The sequence below is a fragment of the Neomonachus schauinslandi genome, chromosome 4 (assembly GCF_002201575.2).
Source record: "Neomonachus schauinslandi chromosome 4, ASM220157v2, whole genome shotgun sequence".
Lineage (NCBI taxonomy): Eukaryota > Metazoa > Chordata > Mammalia > Carnivora > Phocidae > Neomonachus > Neomonachus schauinslandi.
Genome location: NC_058406.1, coordinates 48,913,460 through 48,937,376, shown reverse-complemented (window position 1 = coordinate 48,937,376; position 23,917 = coordinate 48,913,460). Strand labels below are relative to the sequence as shown.

Sequence of the window (23,917 nt, the reverse complement as noted above, 5' to 3'; positions counted from 1 at the left end):
GCCATACCGGGCAGTCTTATCAATGAGAGGATTTTAAAGAAACCTTGCTCAGAACCCTGCCTTCACCATGTGTGCCTATGTGGGTCTATGGTGGGGGAGCAGGGGAAGGAAGAGAGGGAGGGAGAGACAGAGAGATGGAGGGAAAGGGGCCAGGAATTCCAAGGGAGAGCAGTTTCTTTTGTCAAGATGAGTTTAAATCTAGGCACACGTGGTTAAGCACCCTATTTTTCTCTCTGGCACTCACCCTGGGGGCATTTTGCCTCTTTAGGAGATTAAGGAGCCAATTGGTCTTACTGCACTAACCTGTCCTCCTTGGGACCACATATTAGCACGATTCCCCTACAGAAGAGCTCTCTTTAGAAGTTTGCTGTGGGGATGACAAATTAACCCAGCAGGGTGTCCCACACATCTATCTCAGTACAAATTATTAGTGTAATAGAGCTTTTAGTTATGCATTTATCTAGTAATTATTGAACGGTTACACAAAACCAAGCTGAGCAGCCATGGCCTTTTATGAGGTTCACTCGGTGGGTGGCCTTACAGTTAATTTAGGATAGTTTTCCACTAAGCAGTTCACTTGCAGACAAATTAGCTAAACAGCCTTCTCCTTTAAATATTTTCCATGTCATAGTGAAACTCTTTACAATACAATAAAGGTACAGTTTTAATTACACGCTTCCTGACTTTTGTTTAGTTGTAGTTTTAAAACATTTGCTGGCACTGTTTTTTCCTTTGGCTGGGCAGTAATAGCTGGTTATAAGTATCTGGCTAATGAATTTAATAATTTCCTGAACTGGGACTTAAAGGGTCTTTGCTAAAAAGCTGCCTTTCCTCTTCGCCATCCAGATCCTTCAAATCCCATCGGCAGTGTTTCCCACTGGGCTGGACACCAGCATTTGAGCTAACCTTGACCAACGTTCATAAGCCCTACTTACTTGTCTTTCAATGCTCCTCAAAGGTGGTACTTGTTAGGTCTCTGATGCCTGCATTTGAAAATCAATTCTGGCAATTCTTATTGTAGAATGACAACGTAATGTTTTCTCAAATGACATACTCCAATAATAAATAAACACCTTGCGTCTGTTGGCAGATTATTTCAGCACCTTGTTAGCAACAGGTACTTAATTGCTTCTCATTTCCCTGAGATGATTCAATTGCACTAAACCAGGAGAGACAAATTAGATTTAGCTCCTTTGAAAGGAGCGCCAGCAGGTTCTACAACTAAGTTAAAAGCTTTCCTAAGAGGCAAAGAAGTTTGCAGATACGATACGAGAAAGCTGAACACACCTATCACTTAGATCAAGGGGGCCTATGCCAAGGGAGAGATGCCATGGTTATGGTGGCGATTAAAGGGAGTACTTCTTCTTGCAGGCCCTTAATTTTGACAAAAAAATTTGTAATACAGCAAATATTCTACAAAAAGGGGATCATCTCAAGCTCAGTATTTTTCTTAATGCCTAGCAAGGTAGAAGCTCTTCATTAAGGCAAAGCAAATATGTATTGAGCATTTATTCACCATGCAATGCATCTCCCTAAATCCTACCGAATACATGCACTTGAATATTGTATTATTATTACAAATGGGGGATGGAAGTGACTCCCTGTTATTCCCAAACTTTCTGTGTGTCTTCAATCAAATCCATGCAGTCATTCATTTATTCAACAAATATCTGTTGAGTGCTTTCCTTATGCCAGGCACGAGGCTGAGGAGCACAGATAGGAAGAATAAAGCCATGGTTCCTGCTCTGAGGGGCCCTGTCATCTAGTGATAACTGCTGCCTTCATATTTTACCTCTCCTTCCTTCCTCCTCTATTATTGTCTATGAATCCACACTCCTCCAACCTTTCCTGGTGACCTCCACTTCCTGGAAGGTGATCTTAATTCTCATAATTCTCTGCAGTATGTTTTTCTTGGCCAAACCGGGAAATATTGTTAACTGCAGACCCTTAGATGTTTCATCACTAAGAGCAGGATCCCTGCTTGAATCACAAGGATCATGGACTTAGAGAGGTTTATAGAGCATATAAACTTCTGACTACCTCTCCAAACAGAAACTGGCATGACTCTTTGAAAGCCACACAATAAATCTTTGGCTTATATGGCTATTGTTTCAGCATATCTTATGTATATTTTTAGTACCGGGGCAGGCAATTTTACGTCTAAACTCCCTTCATGTATATATGTTTTCTGACTCATAAAGAAGTGGGTGGTTTAGCTTCATGCTCACATCGTGTGGGTCTTTAATTCCTCAGCACTTAGTTATTGAAAAGCACAACTTGTCGCTGTCACTTTGTTTTGCATGCTTACAATCAGAAGGTACTCTGCAGGAGAAGAGGGGTTAAGTCTTAGGCTTGTTTGGACTCTTCGCAATGCCAAAATGCCACGGTAGTTCTCTATCAGGATGCCCTTGTCCCTGACAACACCCTGAGCTTCCCCTATCATCCCCTATCACAGTAATAGAACTGCTGGCTTTCTTGTCCCGTCATCCACCAGGAGGTAAGCACTCTGAGGCCAGAGTCCTAGCTTCTCTCGTTCACTCTATTCGGCAACAAGTAGAGTGCCTTGTACCCGCTGTAGTGCTTGATAAATATTGGTGGAAAAAAACGAACAGATCCCCAGACAGTCAGGGGAGTGTGCAAGTCAATTTTAATATCAAAAAAGTCACACTGACCTCAAAAATTGTGTTTTGAAGTGCCTTGCCTCTAACAGAAACCCCGCATTACCAGTAGCAAGGATTCACAGGCTAATAAAAAAAAAGGTCAAATGATTTGTTTATGGCTGTTATTAAAAAACTCAGTGTGATAACATGGGTTATGTCATGCTTATCAAAAGATCTAAATGGCTATGTTATGTCTTAAGACTAATAAAAAATGTGAAAACAAATTAATTGTTTCAATAAATACAGTTTATTTCTCCCAGTGGGGAGAAAAAGGTAGAACCAAGTGACATAGGGGAAGAGGTACTGAATTGGAGACTTGATTTCTGTTCTTGGCTGAGATCTCTCATCTGCAGGAGTAACACGGAATACATTACTAACTGCTCACTGGCATATTCCCCTCCTACTTACCCACTTATAAAGCCCTAATTTTATACAGAGTGGCAATGTGTTCAGCTAAAAAAAATAATCTAGACTTCCTAGGCTCTCTTGCAGCTAGAGGTCATCATGTGGCATAGTTTGGACCATGCTGCATAACATTCTACAAAAGGTGGCAGAATGAGCGGGCCTTGCTTTCTGCTTGGAATGCAGATGTGAGGCAGGTATGCAGTGGCCACATTGTGACCAGGAGGTCACAGTATGAGGATGAACACAACCCACTAAAGCAAGGCTAAGAGATAAAATCTCAATCCTTGGATTATCACAGTCTTGAATTACATGCTTGTTTTTATATGAGAAACATAAAACCTGTTTAGTCAGATCTTCTGTTACTTGCAATCAAACACATTCTTAGCTGATACAGGAAATGGATGAGACCAGATTTCCAGAGCACTGTTCTCAAATTCTGTGGTTCTAGACGAGGCTCAATAAGTGCTTACTTGCTAATTATTTTCAACCTCTGCCTTGCAATGTGTACAGTGTGGGCGCCTCCCCATTTCTAAAACCCTAAAGCACAAGAGTTGCTTTACTTAGTGTAAAGCATTAAATTAAGTGAAATGCTTAAATTAAGTATAATTCATTATCTTGTTTTTGAAAATAGCAAAGATTTTAGGCAGACATCTAAATTTCAAGAAGATGAACTTTCAAGAGACTCTAAAATATCACTGATCGCTCCAAATAATTCCAATAAAAGGAGTTAGATCCTTTAAATTATCAAACTTTTAACTCTTAAAAAAGCAAAGGGAAGAACAAAGATTTTTTTCAATTATCGTGAATAAAATAAACTGTCGTGATTAAATACTTTCTTATGGTTGAAATTAAAAAATTAAGTGCTGATAAAAGAAAGTCTTTGAAAGCCCAATCTTTCAGCTTAAAGTGCATAGTAATTGTAATAATGTATAATGACATACAAATGCTTTTATGGAAACCTAATGTCTTCTCCACTCCCCAGGATATTCCAAAAGGCTTTCACTCCTTTATCTAATTTTAACTACATAGGTGGCCAAGGATGGTCCCCATGGTACAGATGGCCAAACTGAGGCCACGGGGTTAAGTGACTTATCAAAACCACAAAGAAAGCCAATATCAGAGGGGGATTTGTTTTAAGAAGCCACATGTCTCTACCTTCACGATGTACACAGAGAAGATATCAAAATAGCAGAAACTAAGAAAAACTGTAACTTTTATATGAAAGTTTTACTCATATAATCTTATAAAAGCTTTCTTTAGCGGGAAGGCCATCGTTCTTCCCCATCTTGGACAATTCCTTACAAAGAAGTCCTGCCTAAACTATTATACATTTATCACTCTTTAGTTCTTCTGAAGCAATATGATCTTATCAGTGTCAGGGAGGGGATGAATGTTTTCTGTGTACATTGATGTACAATGCGAGTACTTTTTATTTATTCAACCAATATTTGAGCATAAAATTCAGTGCACGAGACACAATGAAGATAACGAAAAGTCTAAGTTATAGATCCTCCCTTTCAAAGGTTCCATTCTAGGAGAGCGACAAGACATGTACATTAACTAGCAAAGCAAGGTGCTGGGTGCGAAAGGCTATGGGACTTTAAGGAGCGTGAGGTGATGGCAGCCTGCGTGGAGCTAGGGGGTCTTTGTGTAGAAAATCGTATTTGAGCTGGTCTTGGAATAGGCAAAATGTTGATAGGTGAAAGTAGTAGGGACAGCATGAAATTTTCAAAGCCTGGGTAAAAATGGGTGATTTACTTGTTTGCATGATTTGAGTACATACTCTATTTCCAGGCACTGTGCAAACAACTGTAAACACATGATTTCAGTTCCTCCTTAGATAATACGATTCTCTTGAGGTAAAGATTATGATCTCCAATTTATAGATGAGGAACCTATGACTCAGAGAAGTAAAGCAATGTACGAGGTCCACACAGCTGGTAACAGTGGTGGAGACAGGGTTCCAACACTGGTCTGTTTGACCCCTGAGCTTTTATGCTTACCCACTGTGAAATGCTGCCTCCCTTCAAGGCCCCCCCCCTTTTTTTTTTTGCATTTGCTTTGCAATTTCAAAGAGAGGTTTCCTTTGTAACAAGTGTCCACCATATTTCCAAATATGGCTTATGTTTGTAGTAAAAAATAGGGCCATTGTTTTTTAGCGAGGTGACCTTGCTCTGCTCTACAGCAAAGTGTTAAAATATCATCTCTGGCCTGGGCACTGAGATATATTACAGAGTTATTGCTTACGAACTGGTGTTTGTCTGGTCAAGGTATTCCCATGAGAAATTTTAAGAAAAATTTTTTAAATTTTATTTTATTATGTTATGTTAATCACCATACATTACATCATTAGTTTTTGATGTAGTGTTCCATGATTCATTGTTTGCGTATAACACCCAGTGCTCCATGCAGAACGTGCCCTCTTTAATACCCATCACCAGGCTAACCCATCCCCCCACCCCCCTCCCCTCTAGAACCCTCCGTTTGTTTCTCAGAGTCCATAGTCTATCATGGTTTGTCTCCCCCTCCGACCTCCCGCCTTCCCCGCCTTCATTTTTCCCTTCCTACTATCTTCTTTTTTTTTTTAACATATAATGTATTATTTGTTTCAGAGGTACAGGTCTGTGATTCAACAATCTTACACAATTCACAGCACTCACCATAGCACATACTCTCCCCAAAGGAGGCAACAGAAGCCTTGCAATCGGGGTACTATGGAGAGGTGAATATGCCATATGATTCTGAGCAACAGTGTAGTAAATAGATTCCCCTGTCCCTGTGCCCCAGGACCCTGATAAAGGACACACCTTTCTCTTCTTCCAGGCCCTGTAAAGTTCGACTGTCTGTCTGGGTTCTCTAATGATTTACTGATTTGGGTTATGGCAACTCTTTACAATAAAAGGAACATGGAGGTTGAAGTCTCCTTAGGTACACATCACATTTACTCCACACTGGCTCATTCAGTCAGACTCTCTCTCCTTCACTTTGGCCTCATCTTCCTAAAACATCAACGCTTAATCCTGTGATTTCATTCCAACCATTAGCTTTCCATCTTTTTCAGAGAAGAATAAGGGCAATATGGCGCCTGTAGCAAATATTTCTTAGATAGCAAGAGGCTCAATACCAACCTTAAAAAGTATCTTAGCCCCAAAGTGTCTCGTGTTAGCCCATCTCCACTCTATGATTCTTGCCACAAAGAAGCCAACAAAGAGTTTCATCTAAATTACTCCAATTCCCCTTACCAGACCACTAAGAGGGGGGCAGGGTGCAATAAGAATGGGTACCTGAGTAGATTTTCCAGAAAGGAGAACCGAGGATGCTGGGAACCATCTTGAATTCTGGTGAAAACAAAGAATCTTTGGTATTCCATAATTCTTAAACTAGGCATCTTTCTCTTTTCCTCATAAACATTTTTTTCATGGTATGAATAGGAGATCAAAGCTCATTGTTCTGAAGGCTAGGGAGGTCCAGTCTGGTTCAACCCAGTGTGGGTCATTTTAGCAAGTGTGTTTAAGCATCTAGCATGAAGAAGCTCCCAATGTTGGCCCTCAAGGGTAAATGCTAGAATTGTTATTATAATGTGTAGAACTATGGTTTTAAGACAGGACTCATAGAAGCCACTCAATATTTATTGAATAAATGATAATATAGGCACACTGCTTTATGCTCCTCAAAGAGTCTCTACAAATATATATATATTTTTTATCATGTCTCTATGTAAGAATAGGAGGCTGGGAGGAAAATTCATTCAACAATAGTACTGTCCCATTTTATTGATGAGGACATTAAAAAAAATCCACAAGATAAGTGGAAAGGCAAAGAGGCAGCTCACCCAGCTATCCTGATTGCTAGCATCCTTTTCTTCCCAATCCTGATTACCTGGCTCCACTGTGAATCTTCCTTCTGCTTGGAACGGCCTCTATTCATGTAAGCGACTTCTTAAGATTTGACCTCAGTGCTATCTAAACTTTGAAGTCTCTTTATTTGATAAAAAGTGGTAATAGCACATTCCACATCATCTTCTGAATGCTTATTTTCTTGCATCTCTCTTCTGCCCTACACTGTATGCTTGATGAGGACAGGAACCACTCAATTCCCAGCGACAGGCACTCAGTAAATTGTCATTTAATGAACGAATGAAACTCCATTGTCCCCTCCTCTGAGTTCCCGCAGAAATTTCTACTTTTAACATTCACTTAGCATTTAAAACGTTAACCTGACCATAGAAAGACGAGAAACATCACATGCCTTATCTCCTCGAGACTGAAAATCTTCTGACTAAAAGGACTTCATATCTTTTATTTTCCACCACAGTTTAGATGCTTAATGAATGCTGACTCTGAGGATAATATCATAATGCTACCCCACTGAAAGAGACTCATTCTGGGACTGTATGATCCAATTTGGATGCAAGGTTTTCAAGTTAAAAAAAAATACATAACTTGCCTTTCTGATTATAACACACACACACACATGCACGCATGCACACCGCACAAGTGAAATAATAAGGGATCTTGAGAAAATTCTGTCAATGATCACAAGATGTTTAAAAGATGGAGCAAGTAAGTTTTCATAATTGTGGATATAGTAATCACTTCACAAAATAGTCCTAATACTTACTTTCTTCAGTGTAATTTCTGCATGTGTGCATTGGATGGCCCTCTCAACTGCCATTTTTCCCTGAGATGCTCACAGAGTATTCATAAAGGGATTCAGATTTTTGGGTGTAACACTGAGATTAATGCAAGAAATATCAGTTTCCCCAGGCGTATGTCAAAGTAGACAAGAGACCATAACTTTCTAGGATGTTTTATAATACCAGCTGGTAGATCACAGACCTACCTAAGCGACAATCTGATGGAAGAAAGTGAACGTGGTTACAATTACTCATACTCCTACTGTGGGAGTTTCATAAACAAACTAATAAAAATTTTCATCTTGCAATAAGATCAAGTTAAGTGATTTGCTGACATTCTCTTGAGGTTTAAAGCTTGTCTTTAATGTGAAATACAAATCATATTTCTTGTGGACACATTTTAATAATAAACTTAAAAGCACACGAGACAAAAAATAATGAAAACATTGCAATGAAAACCAGACAAACTATCTACCACTTCAAAAGGAGTGAGTGAAGACTGCTCGTCAACACCGTGATGCAAACAACCTCAATGCAAAATGCCACATATTGAAATCAGGTTTCAAGGAAAGGGAATCAGCAGGGATGAGAGAATGCAAAACAGCTCTTCCTTGAAAACAGGTAACTAACTACAGGAAATTATACTCACCTGACACACACACACACACACACACACAAACACACACTCCTCTTGTCCAACTTGTAGGACAGATTTGATTTGGGTTCAGTTCAAATTATCTCCCACCTCTTTGCAACATCCCACTGGGAATGAGAGGTTTGGTTCCTTTTCTGGCCTAAGGTAAGGATCAAGGGTTTGATGCCAAAGCTGTCCCCAAGGATGAGAAACTGGAGCACTCACTGCCTTTAGGAGCATTCTGGGAGAGGCCTCCATGTCTCTCCCTTTTGTTATGCTGCTCCCAAGGCCATGATCTAAGCACAAGCAAGAGTGCCCGTCGAGCGGCTCACCTCTGGGTCCTGTGATGACAGGTCGGTGGTGCTGGGTAAATGCAGTTCCCAGGGAGGAGGTCTGCGAAGGGGAGGGGCTGCTGAAACCAGACTTCTCCGACTTCTTCAGGGTGGTTGGAGATGGCATTCCTGGCAAGAAGGATGGAGTGATAAGCACACTTTAATTCAGGGCACGATGCTTGTACAGCCTAAAAGATAAACCTGAAAGAATTAAAAAAGAAACCCACCTGTGAGCACAGAATTTGTTTTGAATCGCTTTGAATTTGTCACAGGCAACCAACAGGGAGCAAAATGGTCCCTGGGTAAGTCCAACTAGAACTGACTTCAACTTATTCTACTCAATCATAGTCCCTTTTGGCATGAGTGATCTTGTCTAATTATGGAAGGCCCCTGCCCAGTATTTCCTGCAAGTTGTATGTGCCTGTGGCCCCCGGGAGCCTTCAGAAAGGAGGCTCTCGAAGGCACATGAAGACCTCCTCTGCAACCACTTCATCTTGCCAGGTACCTTACTGAAGCACCAAAGCACTTTCTCCACATTTTAAATAATTTAGCTATTTTAACATTAAAAAAAGACTCTCAACAATGACAACTCAGTTGCTCATCCAATGAATTATTTATAATAGAAAAAAGAAAGAAAAGATCAAAGTAAAAAAAAAAAATCCTTAAATGCCCAACACTTGAAACTGGTTAAATAAATAGGATAGAACCCATGCAAATAGGGGCGCCTGGGTGGCTCAGTTGGTTAAGGACTGCCTTTGGCTCAGGTCATGATCCTGGAGTCCCTGGATCCAGTCCCGCATCGGGCTCCCTGCTCGGCAGGGAGTCTGCTTCTCCCTCTGACCCTCCCCCCTCTCATGTGCTCTCTCTCATTCTCTCTCTCTCAAATAAATAAATAAAATCTTTAAAAAAAAAAAAAGAAAAAAAGAAAAAAAAAGAACCCATGAAAATAGTACTGTCAGAGAATAAGGACATTCCACTGATGACATGGAATAAAGACACGGAGAGCGATTATAAAATAGGATGTTGTGCTAGGATGCCACTTAAAAATATTGGTCTCTGTACAGAGAAAGAACTGGAAGGAAATGCACATAAACTGTAATGGTGGTTCTCTCTGTGTGTTGGATTTGGGTGGTTTTCATTGCCTCTTTTTGCTTACTTGTTTTTCCTGTGATAAACGTGTATTACTTTTATGTTAAGAAAATACAATAAAAACTTGTTTTTAAAAATAGTATTTTTACCATAGTTTCTGAGGTTTTCATAACATTTCCAGCATAGAAAATGCTTTGGGAAGAAAATAATGGGAAAATCGTCCCTTGAAATTATACTGCGTTTGTAACGTTCTCGGCAGCCACGCTGGCACACAACTGGAGCCATCTATCAGTCTGGAAGGGTGCCAATTAAAACAATGAAAACTTGGATATAAAAATAAAGGAAATGACTCCTTGTCTCCACATCACAGGACAAATCTGGGCTCTCTTAAATTTGCAGCACAAAACTGGTCTGTATGCACGTCAAAAGAATCAAATCTCCTTTACTTACATATGTCTGCATGTGTTGTATTCTATGACCAGAGAATTATTGGGGTGAGCTGGAAAACTAAGTAATGAAAATAATAATGATATGAGCATGTACCTGTTAGTGAGCAGTTACTAACTCCTCTGCACCGTGCCAAGCACTTTATAGGTATAGATCTGTCCCCAAACTTAGTTTGGCCTGTATCTAAATATGTCCTTGTTATTTATGTTCACAGATTTCCTTCACACAGGCTTTGAGTGTGACTACAGATTCTATAAGGATAGTGTGTTTTGCCCCTTCTATGTTCAGGATATCCAACAAAGGGTCTAGAACTCAGCAAGTGGCCTGAAAAGATATTTAAACTAGGTTTAACGGTCTCAGCTTTATCTGTGGCTTTACTAACCGACATAGTAAAACTTGGGAGTTTGACCCCAAGAAAGAAACAAATTGCAAGCTGGTAGGAACATTTACATGGTACCATGTAAGGACATTACGAAGTGGTGTGTGATTTCACACCAACTGGACAAATCTAGATCCCATCCATTCCAGATCAGTATCTACGTGATTTGAATGAAAAAGCACGTCACTCAGCGGCGTTAGCTATGCTTCCTTGCTCTTTGAATCAGTAACCAAAGGTACACCATACCAATATCCTAACATCATTAGGATTGATTGGGGTTTTGGACCAACATTCATTGTAAGTAACCTAGCCTAAGGTATAATCACAGAACTACATCAGAGAGGGGACTTCAAATTAAAAAATTAAAGGGAAGAAATAAAAGTTACCAAAATGTAAACAAACCTCTCAAATCATTCAAAACTCTCTTGTGCAAAACACATTTTTAGGCTGCCAACCAGTCCACTGATTTAAGCTCAGTCAAATGCCTGAATTATGCGTCATGAAACAGAAATAGAACAGAAAATGAAAATGTCAAAACTTTTAAGATGGCAGAATTTTTTTCAGACAATGGAATCACTGAGGAAATGCAGCATCTGAACTAACCTTATTAAAGAAAGCAAATGGTTGGACTCACAGAAAAGGGAGCATTTCTTTGAAAAGTTCATGAGTTCCATCCCATGCCGTTCTAAATAAGGCAGAGAGAGTGACGTGATTTAAATCCACCATTTACATTTATCCTTTAAAAAGGGGAATAGAGGTAAGATACAGGCAATCACAAGCATGAAGAATGATGAAGTTGGTAAACAGATTCAAAAACAGCAAAACTCAAATCCTCCTTGAAGGGTTAAAGAGCAAAGAAATACTGTTTGCACTCAAGAAGAAGCCAAACTATGTATAATCTTTTAAATTTATCACAGTCAAGTAAGATGAACCCTAAGGCTGTCATGAATCTCAAAATTACTTTGTGTTTTCAATTTTTAAAGACTTGTATTGAGCACATTTCCTTATTATATACTTTAATATTTTCTCCACATGCATAATGTATGTTTTGGTTAATTTGTTTCATATACTTAATTGACAGGATAAAATTTCAAAATGGTAGTAAACTACTTTATGTTAAAAGCGAGAGGACATTAATCTTGACTTTCATTTTTGAAATCAAATTTGGATTCTGCCCGTTAGATTAAATGTAAGCTTCTTGTTATAATTTCTTTTACCAATTAGCTCTGCACAACTGTTAGGCCATGGTTGTACAGATTAATGACTAATTGGCTTTTTCTTAATAAAGCAAAACTTTGATTTCAATGTATTTTTCAGAAGTATCAGATTTAAAAAAAAAAGATTATAAAGTAATGCTGCCCTTTTCCTGGAACAAACAAAATATTACTTCAAAGTTTTTTTCACTATGTAAAAATAAAGAATTTTATAGAACAAGAAGCAGAAATTTAGCGGAATGCTGTGTTTCAATGGGACATTTTCTCCTATTGATTGCTCTAAAAAAAACCCCCAATGGTGGTAAAGAAAATAGAAGGTGGATTTCTTTTCTTCTGTTATTTTTTTGAGAGACAGTGAGAGAGAGAGCATGTATGGGGGTGGGGGGCAGAGGGAGAGGGAGAGAGAGAATATTAAGCAGTTCCCCAACACGGGACTCTGATCTCACAACCCTGAGACCATGACCTGAGCCAAAATCAAGAGTCCAACTTTTAACCCACTGAACCACCCAGGTGTCCCTAGGAGATGGATTTCAAAAAGCATTCTGGCTTGTCATTGGTTTTCTAACCATCAGACTTTCTGAATTTCTCTCCACTTTGCCATTTTCCTGAGCTACCTGAGTTGTTTCAAATAGTGTCCAGAGGACACAGGCAAACATGAAAGTCTAGTCATTTAGTGACTCTGATCCCTGAAGGCAATTGTAAGTGAGAGGCCCAATAGGAAAACCTTGAAAGCACAGGCCAAAAATAGTACTCACAAAGATTCCATTACAGTCATCATTAATTTGTGGTAGTCAGAATTCTAAGTTGGCCCCAAGGCTCCTGGCCCCTGGGGTACATACTTTATATAATCTCCTCCAGTTGAATGTGGGCAGTACCTGTGAATATGATGGATGTTCTTCTTGTGATTAGGTTGTTGTACTGCAAAGGTGAAGGGACTTTTGCAGATGTAATTAAGGTTCCTAATCAGGTGACTGTGAATTAAGTAAAAGGTTATTATCCTGGGTGGGCCTGACCTAATCAGGTGAACCCTTTAAAAGAGGGACTAGAAGAGAGATTCTCCTGCTGCCTTTGAAGAAGTAAGCTGCCATGATGTAAAGGGGCCTGTGAGAGGGCCACATGGCAAGGAAATGCAGGGACCTCTGGGAGCTAAGCAAGGCCCCTGGCTGACAGCCAGCTTTAAGAAAGCTGGAACCCTAGTCTTAAAGCTGTAAGGAACTCAATTCTGCCAATACTCACAAGAGTTTGCAAGAGGACTCAGAGCTCCAGGAAGGAATGCAGCCTGGATGAAATGCTGATTGCAGCCTTGTGAGACCCTGAGGTGAGGGACCACCTCAGCTATGCCCAGACTCTTGACTCATGTTAACTGGTAATAAGGTAATAAGGTAATGAAGTAATAAATGTGTTTTGTTTTAAGCTATGTTTGTGGTAATTTGTTATACAGCAATAGCAAACTAAGATGTTACTCAACTATGAGACTACTGTCCATGCTAGAAATGTATGCATTAAAGATGCTTACTGGACACTAATTACTCACTAGAATTCCAGGATCTTCCATCATTTTTAGTAAATACATGCTAGGTAGTGAGGCTTTCCACTAGCCTACACTCACCCAGAGAAAACAGTAAGACATCTCTGTGGAAAAGAGGCAAGTAAGTGGTTATTTCCAATGGCATAAATTTTATTTCCAAATAAATTCAGAAAATTCCTATTTCTCCCTGATTCTTTTAAGAAATACCAGTAACAAAATCAGATCAAATGACATGAAAAAAACTCAAAAATAATTCGTGGGGTCTCCTATAACAAATCAAGGTTTGTTCTGGTAAGTTTTTCTACAACCTGATGTTACAGAAAGTAAAAAGAAGATACAGGGAAAAAAATACGTAATTAATTTCAACTCCGTCTGTCTCCCAAATTATGAGATTTACTAAACACTTTGACCAAGAACTTTATAGGGACAGTTATGAAGCAAGTCCTACAGGAATGAGAAGAAAGTGCAATGTTGTTCTTTGCTTAAGGAAGCTTCTTAAAGGGGATTTTTAGGAGTCAAAGCAGGTACAATATTAATGGGAAGGGGGGGAGGGAGAGATCTCAATAAACAATAACTATTCCAGAAACAATGGAACATGCTGGATTTTTAAAAAAGGAAAACTGTGACAAGTCAGTGTGAGTGCTTACTCAAAAATTCACTGTCCTGTGAATATTATCCTTGGTAAATGCTGCTCAAGACAGCAGGACCTTATCTCGTCTGTTGTAGGAGTTTGGGTTGTTGTTATTCAAGTTGTCAGAGAAGATTTAACTGGTCTATGTTTCTTTCTTCAAAGTATCAAAGTCAAGAACAGAAAGTTTTCAGTAATGCGCATTTATAGTTGCAATCTGTTTGGGAAAAATTCGGGAAACAAGCAAACTCTGCACTTTTCTTTTAAAATCCAATATATAAGCAGGTTAGAGAGGACTACAAAATGCTGCAAGTTTGACTTTATGTATTCTCCAGATCATTGCCCTCACCTAATTCCCAATGACCTATCGTTACTACTGCTTTAGCAGAACAACTATTATACCAAACCTGAAGGCTGCTGGAAGCCTTCATCCATTCAGTGCCCTCAAGAGAGCCAGGAGGCAGCTAAAGAGATGGTCATCAAACCTCTGCATATCAATCATTTCAAAAGCACAGACTGAAAAGAATAAAAGAATAAAAAGAATAAACTCCAAATTATGGAGTATGCACTATGTGCCATGTACTTATAAATGTCTCAAATGCTTGCATTTTCATTTTCCAATAGGTAGGTATTAATAGCCTGGCTACTTATAACTAAATTGCAGAAACTTGACACCAAGAGATGTCAAGCAACTTGCTTAAGACCATACACCTACTAAGTAGTATTTCAGACCCAGGTCTCTCTTTCTAAAGCTTGTATGTTTTGTGATACATCACACTGCCCCATGTAGTTTCCCTTGTATATTATAAAAACTGTGTCCTACTTAAGTCAATAAAGTATATTTATAGGTGAAGTTTCTAATTTGGTTAGCCAAAGAAAAAAATCAAAGAAAGGTTGTATCAGCTGCAAAAGAACATGCAAAAAATAAAAACAACTCTGAAGTATACTAAGAATCATCTTGTCTTATATAGCAGGTTTTTCTTGGCATTAGTAGGGATTAGTTAGGATTTTATTAAACATACTGCATTTATTATCAGTAATTTTAAGACGGAACCTTCAAGAAATAAGTATCACCTAGACTTAGAAGAACATAATGACCCAAAGATGTTAAATTGTTCAATAGTAAATCCATACATTTAATATATACAAGAGGCCTCTTGCCTGTTCAACAAGTTACTTTCTCTATAAAGCCTCCTGCAAACATAAGCAGGATCAAGTCTTTTTTTTTTTAAGACCCAATGGTATCTCCCAAGCCTTGTTTATGTTATAACGCAGTAATACTTCAACCAGAGGTAAAGTCTAACACACAAAATTATCTAGAATTCAGTAAGTCTTGACATCAAGAGAGGCCTCTGAGCTACTAAAGTGAGTGTCAAAACAGGCAGCTTAGCTGAGTCACCAAACTCATAGGAAAGCATGGTTTTACCGACTCTAAGTATTTCAGGGAGGAGGCTGTGGTGGCCTGAGTTGAATGCTATTGAGAGGTCAGGGACAAGGAGAATAAATGAGCTCCAGGAGAGTAAGGCTCTCCTAAGGCTCTAAGACAGGTTAGAATGGTTTACAAAATCAGGAATGAGGAAGGGAAAACGGGCGTAGTCAACTCTTCGTGAAATGAGTGTGTAGAGGGAAGCAGAAAATAGGGTGGAAGCTATAGGGGGTGGGGGGAAGCAAGGCAGAGCTTCCTGAAGATGGGAGGCAGTAAAGCACGCTTGCCTGTGAGAGATGGGCAGAAAGCAAAGACTCAGAAGATAACAGAGGGAGGGAAGTCCCGAAGAAGGCAAGAGGCCACACAATGGAGGAACAGGACTTGAACCCAGTAGGTCAGAGCTCGTCCCACTTCCAGGGCACCGCTCCACCGAGATGCCTCTTCCTGAAAAAAGTTCCGATTATTTATCTATCTTACTAATACAGACGAATCACGAGCTGGTTTAAAATCAAGCTCATTAATGATACTGAAATATCTTTCTACAGCCTAAATGGCACATTAACAGCTGCTGTAGCTGTTCTCTTTCCCTCCGGGCATTCAGAGTCCCCTACAACCTCCGGGTCTAGGTGCAGCAATGGGTGCCCCAGTCACGGCTGTCAGATGAATGGTATCAGCATCCATTTCCACACTGTTTCTCAAGCTCAGGATGAAAGTTGGGCAGTACCCGTACCCTATTTTGCAAGTCATCTACCACCAGCAAGTTTATGCTCGGACTCATCTCTTCCCAATGGAGCGAAGGCAGTGCTCTCTGGTAGCTGCTGCACAGGCAAGAACAGGACCTTCCTAGGATCATCTCATCTGCACCTTGTGATGAGAGGATCGCCCACCGTGATGCTAAATAAAGGCTGCGATTGCATAGATTAATCCCACAGTTAAAGGGCCATTCTGTTCCTCTGGGTAGAAGCACATGCTGTGTGATACGAGGAGGTAGTTTAAGATCCTGCACTCATCTTAGATTTGTGTCCTAATGATAAAATCCATTATGGTTCATTTCAACGTGATTTATTATGATTAATGCACTCAACAATAAAAAAAGGTAAAACATTCAGACTATTTTGACTTTTAACCTTTTTCAGTGAATAGAAATGTTTTAAAATCATTTTTATGATGGGGAGAATAAAATGGAAGTTAATATAGCTTCTGAGGTTTATCCTTCTTACTCTATATGCAACCATTTAAGATGAGCTGAAAGGACCCCCAAAAGAATTAGCACATCATAAAGAAGTTCAGCTAATTTAAAAGGCTTGCATACAAGTGATTTCTTTAATTTTTAAAAATGGGAGAATGGAGTAAAAATTCAGGAGAAAAGAAATGATGAATTCTCTAATGTATTCCAAATGTTCATTTGTGAGTGAAAATTTACAACCGGGGAGAATAAAGAATAGACACACGGAAAATGTCATATAAAGATCTGGTTCCTTGGGCAACAATAAAGTTTCCTGAGTTTTTAGGGGATTTCCTCTCCTTTCAGGGTAAATACAGACACCCCAGTGTCAGGACTGAAGTTTAAAATGCTGTATTTCATCCCCCTACTACTTACAAGTTGGAGATTCCCTACCCATCCCATCTTTCCCCTAACTATCCCATCCTCCCATGTGTTCAGGGAAGGGCTAATTTTGGCTCAACATAGCAATCACACACGTTCACAGAGGACTGAGAATAAACAAGAAATTACTGAGAAAACCAAATAATTTCCTTTGCATGAAAAATAAATTCAGTATAGTATAGCAAAATGTTTTATTCATCCTGCCTACATACCCAGCTGAAAAGTAAAAAACTCAATCATACATATGTTTGGTTCACATCTGCCCTATCCAATATGGTAGCTACTAGCCACATGTAGCTACTTACATTTAAATTAATTAAAATTAAATGAATTAAAAAATTCAGTTGCTCAGCAAAGCCACATTTCAAGTGCTCAATAGCCATATTTGGCTAGTTGTTACAATGTTGGACAGTGCAGATACAGAACATTTGCATCACTGCAGAAAGTTCTGTTAGATAGCTCTGGTCTATATGCCACCAAATAATTTTTCATTCTTTTAGTCGTACTGTTATACAGCAGGTAAACCTCACTTTTATATTTTTTTCAGCATGTGTAGCTCTTTTGTAAGTTACAAAGCAAAACATACACACTATACATACACAAATAACACACACAAATACAAAACATACACAAATACAAAATTATATATAGGTGGGGGGGGCGGGGAACAGCCCTCTCCTCCCCATCTCCAATAGGCTAGGAATAATCCAGTGTTCAAGCTTGGTAAACATCTTTATAGATACTTCATCTAGAATTTTATCCAGTTTCAATGATGTGAAGTTAAGTGTTTATTAAAATATGCTCACTTCCGTCCATTAGAATACGATCGAAAGCTTGGTGCTTAAGGGTCTTACTGGTAAAATTTAATTTTAGAGATATCGTCTGTGATGTTCCATGTTTGGGATATGTCTGCACTGGGGATCTATTAATCCCAGTGTTCCTTGGATACAAGCAGAACGCCCATCACTTTACTTAAGGTAAAATTTGAAACTGATTGGAACATTTCATAGGGGAAAAAAGAAATATAATTTTAGGCCTCTTCAAGTTGCTTGAACTGTGGAATCAAGTAATGAACACTAGAAAAGGTTCTGTCAGCTAGAATCTGAGCTTAGTGTAGTCAGCATTTTCTTGCTAAACCTTATTATGGCAAAGCATTTGATTTTTCATCTCTGTACTGTGTTCATCCCCACAAATAAACTACTTTGACCTCCACCGGTTACTTAGTGAAATCTGCCCACCATCCTTCAATAACCCTATTCTTTGCCATCAAAGGCCTTTGAGTTGCCGAGAAAGTGGTAAGATAGAGCTGTGCAAGGAGCTGAACTGATACGACTTTATAGCTATGCAGCAGTTCATAGTTCAAGCTGGACGCTACACAGCAAAAGGAAATTTTTTTTTTAAAGGCAATGCCTGTGGATGCTGGAAGGGGGCAACACATTTCATCACTGTAACATGGAATTTTTCACAGAAAGAGATTCTCTCTTGAGCTCTTATTTAATGCAGAAAACTCCTGGCCTTTTCTTTATAAGGAAAACCTCTCTCTACAAGAGTTCTGCCTTCATTTTCGATAGATGATCCAACAGGTCATTTCAAAGCTTAAGAACACTTCAAGTTACGTTCATTATGCAAAACAAAATGAACCACGAACCTCCAAGGCAGCCCTGTGGATGCAAAAGGACCACACTGTTCTTAAACACCATTCAAACACAAAATAAAAAATAAAAAGGGAAAAAAAGGAAATAACTGCACAGCTACATAAATCATTTTCTGAAGCAGTATCTGACAAAACAGTTTCTTTTTTTAACAATGACATATCAGAAAAAAAGAAATTTCTGTGTAAAGTTGCACTTCTCCTGATTAATGCTACACTCAACACAAGAGACAGTGTCTGTCTAATTACATTGAATACTTATCTGAGAGGGATTAGCAGCATGTTTCTGCTCACTGTCATTCTTTGTGACAACGTAATGATAGATCCGTTTACTTATGAGTGCCATGATTAAAAACCGTGCTGTTTTCTTAACTGTCTTCGTATCTTGGAAATATTTTATTAAAAATTACTTATCTGACACTAAGGGTAAATACTTGGCAAAGCTTTTCATATCAAGTAAGTCAACGAGTTAGTTCCATTCAGTCACAGTCTTTGTTGAGTGTCTTCACTTAGGTTTGGTGACACTTGATCACCATCATGCTTTTATATTGGAGTTAATGATTCACGCTTTTTTCTTCTTGTCTTATTTGTCCAAATCCTAAAGTTTGGTTTTCACTTAGACTAAAAACTGCTCGTGGCCGACATTTTCTCTGGAGTCATGATTTAGCACTTCTCCTTCATATTCACACCTTTTTTTTTGGAACCCAACACAAGGATCCAATTTTATACCGACAACTCCCCACAGCCCAATCAGAATGGGTTGCTAGCAATATACCATCTTTTGCAGCTTTTTCTACTTGTATAATTAACTTTATCCAGCATCTATTAGGAAAAGGTCTTTACACAGGATAAAAACTGAAAAGCAAACCACACTGGGCTCTACAAGTGGGCTGGCTCCCCTCAAACCAGAGGACTATTTCCATATGTGTCTAAATAGACGAAACTAGGGTCCTCTCCTTTTTTTCCCTTCCACTCACCAATCTCAAATGACAGCTGTCACCAACTGTGTCCCTGAATGTAAAAATCAACCAAATATGTACACTGAATGTAAGTGGCTGAACGCCTCCCGCAAGGCAGAGTTTATTTCTACGCCTCTAGTCAACTTAAGACAACTATCAAGTAGTCCAAATGGCAAATAATGACATTTTTAACAAGTTATATCTCTGGAAAAGTCTCCAAATGTGTGGTGAGGATATAAATTTAGGTAACCCGATATAATGATTATGTGTTGTAAAGATTTTTTTTTAACTTAAGGCATGTTAAGGCTTCAGTGCTGATGGACAGACTCATAAAAATATCAAGCACATCAAAAGGAGAAAAATTACCAGTTAAGTCTTTTGAGGATAAGATTTCTTTGCTGAAAAGAAAAAAAAATCACCCACTGAAAAAGAGAACTCTTAAAATTAGAAGCAGGTGTTGCCACTATGAAGTGATAAATATCAAAGAATAACTGGCCCTGAAAAGCACTCTTATGCAACCCATACTACTTTTAATCCTTACATATGTATTTTGACACAAGAACATGAAGAGCTGCTTATATCGGTCCCTAAAGAGTGTTAAAACAGAAGAGATGTTGCACAGCCATTTTGATAAACCCTCTCTTCCGTTGGGTTCATGAAATGGCTGAAAGGCAGATGGCAAATTCGGACCTGCATTGAGTCGTAAGTAATCTTGACATCCTAGAATTCATTAATCTTGGAAGCTAATCACAATGAAGTGATTTCTGGGTTGGGATAACCTAACAAGGCAGAGTAATCTGGTGTTCCAGAGGACACTTCAGATTAGAAATGGATACTGGGCTGTCATTCCTTGAGTTTCTAATGACTTGAGTGCCACTTCCAACAATGCAAACCAAAACTTGACCTCTCATTACATACAATCCCTAAAGATTGGCACGTTTCTTCAAAATGAAGGGCAGTCAGATGTGTGGACCACATGAGAACCTGGGAGAGCTGGAGTAACCTCCAGATGATTACCAAAAATTCACAGCTCTATGGAAAGCCTGTTCTCCATGGTGGGCTGAAGGCACTGGATGACAACACAGTTCCTCACTCCAAACAGACCACAGAACCAAGAACTGGAGTAACCCAGTATTTTAAACCCAGCATTCAGAGGGGTTTTCAATTGTCAAGGAAGGGCAGTCAGTAATACTTTACTCTGAGGAGGCAAGCCAATTCACTGTATTTCAACAGATTCGGCTTTTCCATCGCGGTTTAATTTTTCATCAAGGTTAAGTGATGCTATGACATAAAGTGACGTTTTTTATTCCTGACATCTTCTATTTGAGAAACACACTTTGCGATTCAGTGCTGGACAGAACCCTCCTCATTTTAGGACTTGTGTTGTTTGGGAATCTATCAAGGAAACAGCCCCTGATTTACTATGCCAATGTGAGCATTTCTTGTAATCTTGTAGGATGTAATTCACCCATCATCTCGAAATGGGTGCCATGTCTTTGATTAATTGATGAGTTTATGATGTATTTGAAATCCTTGGATGGGTAGAGTTGGATAAATAGGCATTATTGTAATCCTCTGCCGAGCAGGAAAGCGATTGCAATGTTCACAATCGCATCAGAAACTGCCACATGGCACAGACAGAAAAGCTACTGACCCTTGAGATCTGCGTGCGCAGGGAGGTTTCTTTCTTCCTCTCTCCCCTATTCCCCAAATAAAGTATGTGTATGTATTCATTCTGGAGTATGAAAAAGCTACTCTATTGAAGACACCGATGGCCAAAAAAAGAGAAAACTTTATTCCTATATAGACCGATGGTGTTGTATTTGATTGTTTAACATTTAAACAGAATAACCAGTATGTGGGGAAAATATAAAAACCTATGAGAGAGGGAAGTAAGTCTGAAAATAGATTTATTGTTGACCTGTATCATTTTTTACAAATCTCTCCCTCTGTCTCTCTTTCTCTCTTAGAACAATGTTTGGCCCATAGTAAGTGCTCAGTAAACATTAGCTGTTACTTATAAAACACTTCTAGAGTTAAAATTTCAGCAGCATTCCAATGACAAAATATAGGTCAATTTACCTTTCATTGTTAATCAAATTGTGGTATTATCTGAGTCTATGAAATATCTACATTGTATTTACAGAAGAGAGGAAGAACGCTAAAGAATTTTTTCTCTTTATATGAGAGGTTAAGACTACCTTCTGTTTGAGTTCTACAAATATCTAATAATGCTAGATAAATAAAATTTATTAGATACAGGAAGACCAGCACAGCCAACTCTTAGGTAAGTTTGATCTGCCTGCCTATCTACCTATCCCTTTTGTTTCTTCTCTTCCAACTACACTTTCTGGTTATTTTTCCCTTTGGTGAATTTAATGTCAATTCAGAATAACTGTGTTTCCTCTAAGTAAACATTTGCTTAGATTCTGCCCAATTTCATTACCCACAAATCAGAACACTCTGTTTCAGGAAGGGAGATTTGAGTCCGTGGGTGCAGAAAGATCTTTGGCTGGAGTCAGATGGCATTGCTTTGCACACTTCCTGAGAGTTTTCTAGTATACTGGTTTTCTACATGCTTTTTAGAGATAAGGAAAGATAAGGCTGGTATTACGAAGGGAAGGAAATAGGGACTAGCATTTACTAATGCTCCTTTAATAATGGAATGGTTGATGCACCAGCTTTTTCAAGCCGATACAGTGGAGGACTGTTGTCCAAGCCAATAAATAAACTCCTGACCTGCATGAATCTTAGCGTACTCATGTCTGTATTGTAGCCACTGGGTACTTGTTTAAGCAGTTAGCCCTCCTTCCTTCGCTGGCTGTAAACACTTTGAGGGCAGAGTCTGTCTTGGTTTATTTATTTATTTTTCCCTCTATCACCTTGCGCAGTGCTTTGCATAGAATAGACACAGATATGTACAATATATTTTCCATTTAATTTCATGTACAGGCGTACCTCGGAGATAATGCAGGTTCGGTTCCAGACCACCACAACAAAGCGAATATTGAGAAAAAGCAAGTCAAACGAATTTTTTGGTTTCCCAGTACACATAAAAGTTATGTTCACACTATACTATAGTTTACTCAGTGTACAATGGCATTATGACTAAGAAAACCCAATGTATATACCTTAATTTAAAAATACTTTATTACTATGCTAACCATCATCTAAGCTTCCTGCAACTTATAACCACTGATCACAGATCACCATATCAAATATAATAATGATGAAAAAGCTTGCAATGTTGCAAGAATTACCAAACTATGACACAGAGATAGGAAGTGAGCAAATGTTGGAAAAATGATGCCAAGAGACTTGCTCGATGCAGGGTTGCAACAAACCTTCGTTAAAAACACAGTATCTGAGAAGTGCGATAAACTGAAGCACAATAAAATGAGGTATGCTTGTTTCTTAAACTCATATAGCACTTCAGAGTTTTCAAAGTATTTACCAAAACAAAAAGATATACAGTATTTGGGTAAAGCTTTATGGTTTGTGAAGTATACTTTAGCTATATTAAAAGTACTCTACCTCTGGTGCTATGCACAGTACCTTGCACACAGCTGGTGCTTAATAAATGGTAGCTCCTACTTTTATTATCTATTTGATCACGTCAAAGCTATACAGGACACAGCCTGGGCTGTTTTACTGTTCCCAGTGTTTATATATGAGGAAAATTCAGAGAAGTGGTCTGCTCAAGTCCCCAGGCAGGTTGGGGTTCACGGCAGAATACAAGAATTGTAGAGTTGTGATTCTTAATTTGTACTTTTTCCTCTTCCTGATACGTTCTATTTCACTCTGATTTTCTCCCTCCTCAGTGAGCCCGTAATACTGTTGTGGCTGTAATAAACTTTGCCGTACAGTTCCTCCTTACAACACGCTAAATAAGGCCACGCGATGAGCCAGCACTTCGCTAACCAAGGCCGCGGGGGCTGTGCTGAAGATGGAGACGGAGCTGGGGGAGGGCAGAAGATTTCCCATCTAAATCCAAGGTATAAGCTCCATCTCTTTCTTCCTCCTTTCTGGAATATTTACACAGCCTCAATTTCAAACATGAAATTAACAATTTGGAGATTTGGATAATTTCTTTACTCAGACGAGCCCAGCTGAAATGCAGCATCTGTTTTCCGGGGAGCTTCTGTATTCACAAGACTGTGCATCTGGGTTCTGATGCAAGAGGGGGCTGCACTCATTCACACAACAAATGTACGCAGCGCTCTGCTTCCTGAGCACTTCGCCCCACTCACAGGGCGAGCGCAGACATGTGTGGTCTCCAGCTTATTATTTATTTATTTATTCAACAAATATTGATTGAACGGA

The 23,917-nt window shown here is 39.0% G+C and overlaps 1 protein-coding gene across 3 annotated transcripts in view; it reads right to left on the bottom strand.

Moving 5' to 3' along the window:
• Nucleotides 1–23,917, bottom strand: part of NFIA (nuclear factor I A) — a 359,380-nt gene that overhangs the window by 64,817 nt on the left and 270,646 nt on the right. For 2 of the 3 annotated variants that reach the window (XM_021679991.2, XM_021679992.2), the window contains exons 7-8: nucleotides 8,668–8,796; nucleotides 6,350–6,403 (exon numbers count right to left, since the gene is read on the bottom strand). In XM_021679991.2, coding sequence (XP_021535666.1) covers nucleotides 6,350–6,403; nucleotides 8,668–8,796 — 183 coding nt within the window. The remainder of the gene's footprint in view (nucleotides 1–6,349; nucleotides 6,404–8,667; nucleotides 8,797–23,917) is intronic. The other variant, XM_044914528.1, reaches the window with a different exon arrangement.